This window comes from Elephantulus edwardii, unplaced genomic scaffold (assembly GCF_000299155.1).
Source record: "Elephantulus edwardii isolate Elephantulus edwardi_28Jun2011 unplaced genomic scaffold, EleEdw1.0 scaffold00208, whole genome shotgun sequence".
Lineage (NCBI taxonomy): Eukaryota > Metazoa > Chordata > Mammalia > Macroscelidea > Macroscelididae > Elephantulus > Elephantulus edwardii.
This window is the reverse complement of record NW_006399958.1, coordinates 2203253-2213577: the sequence shown is the minus strand read 5'-3', so window position 1 is coordinate 2213577 and position 10325 is coordinate 2203253. Positions and strand designations below refer to the sequence as shown.

Below are 10325 nucleotides of genomic sequence, written 5' to 3'. Positions count from 1 at the left end.
ATTCAGCTGACAGCCTGAGCTAAGAGAGGGGTGTGGGGTGGCCGGGGGTGGGTCACAACCAGAAACGTGAAGGGGTGGCGAGAATGGCTGTAGAAAGATGCATAATTTTGTGTAATCCCTCACAGTGATGGGTTCTCTAAAGACCTCTCTTCCTCCTCCTCCTCCTCCTCTTCTTCCTTTTCCTCTCTTCTTCCTCCTCGGTGGCCAAGAGCTCTTCCACCCCCTGGAGACCCACGGCGCTCGCTCCCTCTTCCTCTCTTGCTCTCAGCCTGAGGCCCCCGGCAGGGGGAGACCAGCTTCTGGGGGGCTGCTCCTACATCCTCCACCACAGCCAGCTCAGGGCAGAGAGGAGGGTCAGGGGCCCCGGGGGCCTTGGGGCCGAATTTTCCAGGGATCCCGGGCCTAAAGAGAGAGGAACAAGTCACAAAAGGAAACTTGGGAGGGGCAGGAACCCCGAGTGTGCCTCTCCTGACCCACCTGCTCCCGGTCTCTGAATCTTTGAGTGTCTCATTTGCACGCCTACCTCTCCAAAGTCCTGGTATGTGTGCATTTGCTTGGTGCAAATGGTTAACATGCTCAGAGGCTCACCAAAAGGGTGGCAGTTCGAGACTACCCCCAAGGTGCCTTGGAAGAAAGTCCTGGCTAACTGCTTCTGGGGGGAAAAAAATCCACCCACTGAAAACTCAATAGATGATATTTCTTCCCTGACTTGCAATGGGGTCAGTGTCAGGTGGATTTTCTCAAGGGTCTCTGTGACGTGTCTGCCTTCTCCACTCTTTGAAGGCATGTTTTGAGAATTGGAATCTTGTTGAGAAAGTGACTCTTGTCCACACAAGTCTTCTCCCTCTGTGTCTTTCAGTTCTCTATTCTCAAGGTGCATCTGCCTTTCCCGTTTACAGATTTCCACCAGCTGTCTCATACTCCACACCCCCCCCCCAAACACCGCACTTTCAACTTTTCTCCTCCAATGTCTCCATTAAAAAAAAATAATAACTAAAAAAAAAATAAAAATGGGAGCTCTGGTAGTCTAGTGGCAAGAAGCTGCACTGTAATTCCAGAGGTACACAGTTCGAATCTATCAGATGCTTTTCAGGAAAAGGAGGAGCAATCTCCTCCTGTACCAGTCAGATCCGATTTGACGGTACATACACACAGAATACACTAATTGGCGGCATCAGGATGGATAGTGAAGAGATGATTATTCACAGCTTTAGTCTGCTTGGCTCCACAATCAACACTCTTGGCACCAGCAGCCAAGAAATTAAAAGACGTATTGCAATGGGAAAGTCTGCTGTTAGGGACCTCTCCTAAGTACTGAAGAGCAATGGTGTCTCTCTGGAGACTAAGGTGCATCTGATACAGACCATGGTCTTTCAGTCACATATGTGTCAGAGAATTGGACAATGACTAGGGAGGATAGAAGAATTGATGCCTTTGAGCTTTGGTGTTGGAGAAGAGTATTGAGTATACCGTGGACTGCCAGGAAAACAAACATTCATCCTGGAGAGGGTTAAACCGGGCTGCTCCTTGGAGGCAAGGATTCTGAGGCTCCATCTAACATACTTTGGACATGTTGTAAGGAGGGACCGGTCTTTGGAGAGGGACATCGTGCTTGGGAGGGTGGAGGGACGGCGTAGGAGGGGAAGACCCTCTATGAGGTGGATTGATTCAGTGACTGGGGTCATCAGGATGGGTGTGTCAGAGGCAATGAGATTGGCACAGGATAGAGCAGGGTTTAGGGCTGCTGTACATAGGGTCGCTATGAGTCGCAAGAGACTCGACGGCACATAACAACCACAAGAACACACAAAATAATAAAATAAAACAAAAATAAAATAAAATAAAGCAGCTCCCCTACTCCCAATCCTCTCTCTCCAGCTGTTTTAAGGAAAATCTTGGAATTGCCCTGGACCTAGCTTCGCCCATCCACCCTTTCACATTTTGGCCCAGGGGCCTGGCCACGTTGTTTCCGCGGCCGCCGCTGGGGGCGCTCCTGCCTCTATATTGCCCCCTACAGGTCATTCCTCAAATAGCCGCCGATGAGTGACCCGTACTCAATAACCTTGCATGGTGCTTTCTGACCCACCTTGCAGCACTGCAGAAGAAAGGCCTGGCACCCTGCATCTGCCAACAGTGCAGCCCGGAAAACTCCAGTTCTACTCTGTTAATATGTAGGGTCTCCATGAGCTGCAAAGTTGGCTTGACCAAAAGGTGCGTTTGATTTGCTCCCGAGCTGTCTTTAACGGTGGAGCTGCAATGCTAATCCAAAGGCTGTGCCTCTCTGGCGGTTCGAATCTCCGTGCCTCCAAGAGAGAAAGATAGCCAATCTCCTCCTGCGTGATTTCCAGCCTTGAAAACTTCAATGGAGGTCCAACTATGAGCTGGTTCTGATTTGACAATGAGTTTATTATTATTATTTTCCCCATCTAGATGCTACTCCTCAGCTTAATAACCTCAAGTGGGCTCATTCTGATGTAAAATGAAATCCAAATGCCACGCCATGGATGAAGGAGACCCTGAGTGATGCAAGCTGTTAAATGCTGGACTCCTAAGCAAAGGGTTGGTGGTTCAAATTCACCTAGAGGTGCCTTCAAAGAAAGACCTGACAATGCCTTTCCGAATGGTCCCAGCTATGCCAGCCTACAGAGTTCGGTCCTCCTGTGCAGCACATGGACTTGCCACACGCTGACTAATGGCTCTCATCACGGTTTACGAGCTGCTGGCCTCTAAGTCTCTCTTTAACTGAGGCACCATGTTATCCCTCGCTCCGGTTCTTCCTTGCTGCGCCTCTGCACATGATGTTTCCTTGCCTGCTGAATCCTTCCTGCGTTCGTAACAGAACTGGCTTCTTCCTGTTCAGGTCTCAATCCAAACAGTGTTGCCTACAGGAAGCCTCTAGGGTTGTTGTTATGTGCTGTCAAGTCACTTGTGACTCATAGCGACCCTATGTACAACAGCCCTAAATTCTGCCCTATCCTGTGCCAGTCGCACTGTCTCTGATACACCCATCCCGATTACCCCAGTCACTGAATCAATCCAACTCAGAGGGCCTTCCCCTCCTACACCGTCTCTCCATGCTCCCAAACATGATGTCCCTCTCCAAGGACTGGTCCCTCCTTACAACATGTCCAAAGTATGTTAGACTGAGCCTCAGAATCTTTGCCTCCAAGGAGCAGCCCAGTTTAACCCTCTCCAAGATGAATCTGTTTGTTCTTGGGTTTGTTTTTTTTTTAATTTTTTTTTTATTATGTGTGTACCATCAAATCAGATCTGACTGGTACAGGAGGAGATTGTTCCTCCTTCTTCAGCAGAGCATCTGGTGGATTTGAACTGTGTACCTCTGTGGTTGCAGTGCAGCTTCTTGCCACTAGGCCACCAGAGCTCGCCGAATGTTTTTCTTAGCAGTCCATGGTACCCTCAAAACTCTTCTCCAACATCAAAGCTCAATGGCATCAAGTCTCCTTCTATCCTCCCTAGACATTGCCCAGCTCTCTGACGCATAACAAGTGATTGCAAAGACCATGGCCTGTATCAGACTCACCTTAGTCTCTAGAGAGACACCATGGCTCTTCAGTACTTTGGAGAGGTCTCTGACAGCAGATTTCCCCATTGCAATACGTCTTTTAATTTCCTGGCTACTGGTGCCAAGAGTGTTGACTGTGGAGTCAAGCAAACTAACGCTGTGAACAATCTCAAGCCTCTAGGATTAGCTGATCTAAACTGGACACTCCTCATCCTCTCCAAGATTCCTCTTCTTCCTCACCCTTCATCCACTCACTGGAGTCCTGTTAGAACTGACACAAAGCTGACACCCCCTAACCTTGGGCTTTCCAGATTGTAAACCACATGGGAAGAGATTGCCCATCTTTCTTCCTTAGATGGGGTGCATTCAAACAGCCAGAGAGGCACTAGTTTTGGATTCCTATGAATATGCCACCAAGCTCATGTGTTTTTGCACATGTGTATTTGCTTGTAAGTGCAAACGGTCTGCATTCTACAACTAATGTAAAGGGTCGCAGTTCAAACCCATCTTGGCACACCCTGGAAGAAAGGCCCGGTTATATGCTTTCATAAAGACCAAACCCACGGTAGTCGAGCTGGTTCGAACTCACAGAGACCCTGTAGGACCAAGCAGAACTGCCCCATAGATTTCCCAAAGCTGTAAACCTTGATGGAATAAAATTTTCTCATCTTTCCCCCACTGATCGGCTGGTGGACTCGAAGCAATAACCTTTTGGTTAGCAGACCATTGCTTCACCCTCTGCGTCACCAGGACATGTTCAGCCATTAAAAGGCCGTCCGGTAGTTCTAGTCTGTAACACATGGGGTCACCAGGAGTCAGAGTTGACTCCACGGGTAATGGGTTTGGAATGGGCACATATACATTTGCTTATGTAGGTATCACTCATTCATTACTTTTCTATTTTGTTACAGGTACACCTTGGAGATACTGTGGGTTCAGTTTCAGACCACTGCACCAGAGCAAGTCATGTGGATGCTTTTGGGGTGTTTTTTTTTGTTTTGTTTCCCGATGCATAGAAAATTATGTTGACACTAGACGGTAGTCTATGAAATGTGCAATAGCACACTGAGAAAGTGTGAAGTATTTCTGAGAATGATTATAATGTAGCACAGAGAAGTGAGTGAGCACATGCTACTGGAGAAATGGTGCTGACAGAATCGCTCCAGGCAGGGTTGCCGCAGCTTTTTAAGTTGGTAAAAAGGAAAAGCAGTGTCTGTGAAGCTCAGGAAGAGCCAAGCGCAATAAAACGAGGCGTGCTTGTCTTAGGACCAAGTTCCAGGAATCTCCCAAGCATGTCTCTTTTGTGTATTGCTCCTTGGCTTTCAAGCTTGACCTTTAGAAACTCAAAACTCATGGCGATCCAGCCTGAATTGACTGGTAGCTCTCTCCAGCTGTGGAGTGCTGCTGAATTATGGTATCAGAGAAGCACCCCACTTTGGGTTGTTGTTGTTGTTATGTGCCATCGAGTCGCTTGTGACTCATAGCGACCCTATGTACAACAGCCCTAAACTCTGTTCTGTCCTGTGCCAATCGCACCATCTCCGATACCCCCATCCCGATTACCCCAATCATTGAATCAATCCACCTCACAGGGGGCCTTCCCCTTCTGCGCTGTCCCTCCACCCTACCAAGCATGATGTCCTTCTCTAAGGACCTGTCCCTCCTTGCAACATGTCCAAAGTATGTCAGACGGAGCCTTAGAATCCTTGCCTCCAAGGAGCAGCCCGGTTTGACCCTTTCCAGGATGAATCTGTTTGTTTTCCTAGCAGTCCATGGTACCCTCATTACTCTTCTCCAGCACCACAGCTCAAAGGCATCAATTCTCCTTCTATCCTCCTTCGTCATTCTCTATGGATTACACCAGCGGGGCTCTCTAATTTAGTCGTTAAGTAACCAGGACTCATAGTGACATTATGAACAAGGGATATGAACTTTGCCCTGTCCTGTGCCATCCTCATCATCTCTGATAGATCTCAGCCATCGTTACAGTCACTCTGTTAATCCATTTCGTTGAGGTTGTCTTCTCTTTCTCTGATCCTCTACTTTTCTCATCATGATGTCTTTTTGCAAAGACCAGCCCCTCCTGACAACATGCTCAAAGTATGAGAGACCAAATGTCACCAATCTTACCTCCAAGGAGCTCCTTCCTGGTTGCGATTTCCCCAAAGCATATTCGCTTGTTCTTTCGGCAATCCATGCGTTATTTTAATAGGGGCGCAGTAAATAGCTGCCGAATGGATCTATCTCTTGCTATGTCGTGTTGTTTTTGAGTCTTTGCACCCCTTTGTTAAATCAGCCTGTTGTCTGAAGGGGAATCTGGAGCCTCTCCTATTCTTGGCCCCTCCCCCGACCCCTGCTCACCCTCATGGCCACGCCCCACCTGCATCCCGCCAATCACCAGCTTGGAGACGCTGGTCCTGAGCCCCGCCCACCACCATGACCACGCCCCTATAGTGCCCAACCAATCACCGACCCTCAGATGCACGCAGCTGCTACATGTTGATACTGGATCTGATGCCGCCCACCCACGCGGCCACGTCCCCTCCACATCCCACCAATCACCGACCCCCCAGATGCACGCAACAGCTACATGTTGATGCAAGACCTGACACCCGCCCACCCACGCGGTCACGCCCCCTCCACATCCCACCAATCACAGACCCCGCCCACCCACGCAGCAACGCCCTCCCCTCCGCCTCCCACCAATCACCGATCCCCGGACGCACGCAGCAGCCGCATCGAGGCGCTGGACGCTCCAAGCCGGTTGGCAGCGCGACACGTGTAGTTGCCGTAGTGCCGGGCGCTCACGTTGGCGAACAGCAGCATGGAGCGGGTGCGCTCCGTCTGCACCTTCAGGCCCTCGGCCGCGCCGCTGCTCAGCCTGCCGGGGACGGGGTGGGGGGCCAGGCCGTGTTACTGGGGCCCAGGACCCACCCCACCCTGCACCCCAAGTCATTCCCATGCTTGGCGACCCAGCAGGACAGTATTGAACTGTCCCATAGGTTTTCCTTGGGGACTTCATCTTTCTCCCGCAGAGCGGTGGATGGATTCCCGCCTCCTACCTTTTGGCTAACAAGCAAGCAGCCTCAACAGCTGCGTAAACTGGGTTTCTTCTCTAACCTTAAGGACCCCCTGATTCCCAGGAATTCTGGTCTCTAGTATGGGATGGGGGTGCCTAACTCCAGGGTTCTTCTCTGGACTCAGGACACCAAATCCTGGGGGTAGGGGATCCCTGGGGATTCTAGTCCCCAGTCTTGAGACCCCCCTCCTCTTCATCCTCAAGACTTTGGTCTCTAGCCTCAGGGCCCTCTGATCCCTGGAGACTCTGGTCTCCCACAGTCTCTCAATCCCTTGGGATGAGTATTCTCCCCTGAACTTGATGACCTTACGAATCTGGGGTTTAACTCCGAGTCAGCCCCCTGGATCTCTCCAGAGACTCTGGAGACAGGCCCCTTGGGACACTGGACTCTCACAGTGTGCGCCTCCAATCTGTAGGGGCTCCCACATTCGACAGAGCTCCAACCTCAATCCCCCCCACAGGAACTCAGCACCGACCCCCGACCTCTCGCCTTTTCCTGCTTAGTTTGGGAAGCCTCATCTCCCTACTTCCCGGGGAGGGGGTGGGTTCCAGGGGGACCCTATCACTGAGATGGACCACACCCTTCACCCTAACCCCACCCCGGGGTCGTCCTCACAGTCTGTCGTCCTTGTACCACTGGAAGTCCGCTGGGGGCACGGCCATGGCTTCGCAGCGCAGGAGGGCTGCCCGGCCCAGGGCTGTGCGCGCGCTGGTCACGTCCGTGATGGTCGGAGGATCTGGTGAGAATCCAGGGTCAGCGATTTCTCCTAGTCACCTGGGACGAGGACTTCCCGTCCCTCGGCCTTCAGACGTAGGGCTCCTGCCCCCCAGCCCAGGCCTCTGCCCTTTCCTTCCTCCATTCAGGAATCTGGGCGTCCCCAGCCCCTCCTCCCTCAGACCCAGAAGTGAGTTTCCAGCCCTTTCTCCCTCTGACCCTGGGGTCCAGCCCCCAGCCCTTCCTCCCTCAGTCCTGGGAGAGTCTCTGGCCCCCAGTCCCTCCTCGTCTGGGACCCAATGTCTTCCCCCTGTGCTGCCCGCTGTTCAGGAGACTCACAGTTGACGGTGACCAGCACGCGGCGGCTGTCCGGCGCAGAGTTGACCCCGTTGTGGGTCACACACTCATACTCGCCCGCCTGGCCCCGCTGAATGTCGGAAATCTCTAGGATTTCGCCCTCTGAGGTGAAGCCATCTGTGTGGGAGGGTGGGGGGAGGGGGCGGGGCCGGACACAGACACTTAACACGGGACAACACGGGTACAACAGGACACACATCAGCGGGGCGGGCACCGCAGGGCCTGGAGGGCCCGGTCCGTGGGGTCTGGGGTCTCCTGCTGGGGGGGGTAGCTGGGGGGGCGAAGGGAAGCTGGGGTTTGGTGAAGACGATCCAGGAATTGGAGTGAGAATCTTGCATCTTTGATTTCAGAGTCAAAGTCAACCCACTGCATCAAGTGGATTCTGACTCCTAGCTGCAGAGTGGGGTGCCCCATAAGGTTTCCAAGGCTCTAAGTATTTACAGGAGCATATTGCTTCAACTTCCTCCCTCGGAGCGGCTGGTGGATTTGAACCACCAACCTTGTGGTGTCTCCAGGCCTCCTTGGGGGATGATTTGCTAGCTCCAAGGTCTAGCAAATACAGATCCAGTGGTGGGCTGGCCCAGTGTTCTGGGATGCGAGAATCAGCATTTGGGATTGGTCTCCAAGATCCACACAACTTGGATCTTAATCCAGATTACTGGACAGAGAAGACCTCAGGATGGAGATTGGGATCTAGGATTTAGGTTATGCAGGATTCCAGCATCTCACGATCTAGTCTAGTTATTTGGTTCTGGGGCATTAGGGGGTTCCTGGAAAGAGACCTAGTTTACCACAGGTTTCTCTAAAGACCCAATGAGTAAGCACTCAGGAATTTGGGGCTCAGTGATGGAAGATGCACGTAAAAGGGGCTGGTGGGTTATATCTGGGGACCAGGATGCCATGTACCGGCTGGCACCATGAGGACAGCCAAGAGGTGTGGTTCTCAGATTTGGGCACCAGGAAGGACCACCTGGACACTGGCACAGTGGGGTGCAGCAGTGCGGGGCTGGGAAGCCTTCTGATTCAGTAGACGTGGACATCGGTGCCCAGGTGATGCCGAGGTTGTCCTGGCGGGGACCACGCCCTCCCAGCAGACGAGACATAGCAACGAAGACCAAAGGAGCCACTGGGTATCCCCCAACTTGTGTTAGGTGGCATTGACCCCAAAAGTACACAGGACAAAACACCACCCTGTCGTGAGTCCCCCTCACAATTATCACGACGTCGGCACCCACTGTGGCTGCCACCGTGCCAATTCCTCTTAAAAACAAAACCAGACTAAAACAGCCCATGGCTGGTTCCGACTCACAATGGCCCTATGGGACAGAGCACAAGTGCCAGGTTGGGTTTCAGAGGTTGTAGTCTTTATAGAGAGCTCTCTGGTGGCTTAGCAGTAAGGAGTTGTGCTGCCAACCCAAAGGTACGAGGTTCGAATCCTCCAACTGCTTGGTGGAAGAAGGTCTGGCATTCTCCTCCCAGGTGATTTACAACCCTCTGAAAACCTGCTGGAGGGTCACTTAGGAGTTGGTTCTGACTGGACGACACATAACAACAATCTTTACAGAAGCAGACTGCCCCCCAACTTCCTCCCACGGAGAGAGAGCTGGTGAATCCCAAACGCTAACCATTGGCTAGCACTTTAACCACTGAGCCCCCCACCAGGGCTGTTTAAGAACTCAAAACACAAATCTGCAGCTGTCAAGTTGGCTCTGACTTCTAGCCATGCTGCAGGGCAGCGCAGACCCGCCCACAGGGGTCCCAAGACTGCCTCCTTGTTCTCCTGTTGAGGGTGGCGGATTTGAACCGCCAAACTTTCAGCTAGCAGGAGAGTGCTTTAACGACTGCACCATCAGGACTGCAATTTGAAGAAAGGGCCATTTGAGCTCCTGAGGATGGAGGGGAAACCAGGGACATTTGGGTTGGGGAATCGGGGTAAATGGGGGTCTAGCAGGTGAGCTGGAGGATGGGATGGCAGGTGGAACCTGGTGGTGAGGCTGTAAGGTTCTGGAGTTTGAGGGAACAGAGTGGGAGGTGGAAATAAGTCATGAGGGTTTAGGGGATCTCGGTGAGGACGAGGGGGGCTGAGAATGCAGCCTAGGGGTGTGGGGAATCCAGGGACCCAGACAGTACAATGGAGAAGGGGCTTCTAGCAGGGATAGGGTCCTCACCTCGGAGCTGCCTCCAGGTGACGGTGGGCTCCGGCCGCCCCACAGCCAGACAGAGCAGGTTCACATTGCCCCCCTCGTTCACGGTCACAGGGGATGAGATGTTCACAATGCGGGCGGGAACTGCGGGCGGAGGGGAAGGGGAGCCGTGAGAGGGCGTCAGACAAGACACGTGACTGCCTGCCTCCTCCCTCAGACAGGAGTCCTCACCCCACCTCCTCCCTCAGACAGGAGTCCTCACCCCACCTCCTCCCTCAGACAGGAGTCCTCACCCCACCTCCTCCCTCAGACAAGAGACCTCACCCCCTCCTCCCTCAGACAGGAATCCCCACCCCACCACCTCCCTCAGACTGGAGTCCTCACCCCACCTCCTCCCTCAGACGGGAATCCCCACCCCACCTCCTCCCTCAGACAGGAGTCCTGACTGCCCGCCTCCTCCCTCAGGAGTCCTCACCCCACCTCCTCCCTCAGACAGGAATCCCCCCC

General features: G+C 52.9%; 1 protein-coding gene across 1 annotated transcript in view; it reads right to left on the bottom strand.

Moving 5' to 3' along the window:
• Positions 1-313: 313 nt before the first annotated feature.
• Positions 314-10325, bottom strand: part of IGLON5 (IgLON family member 5) — a 48585-nt gene continuing 38573 nt past the window's right edge. Inside the window, exons 6-10 of the mRNA XM_006897362.1 lie at positions 9843-9962; positions 7657-7791; positions 7219-7339; positions 6250-6404; positions 314-402 (exon numbers count right to left, since the gene is read on the bottom strand). Coding sequence (XP_006897424.1) covers positions 314-402; positions 6250-6404; positions 7219-7339; positions 7657-7791; positions 9843-9962 — 620 coding nt within the window. The remainder of the gene's footprint in view (positions 403-6249; positions 6405-7218; positions 7340-7656; positions 7792-9842; positions 9963-10325) is intronic.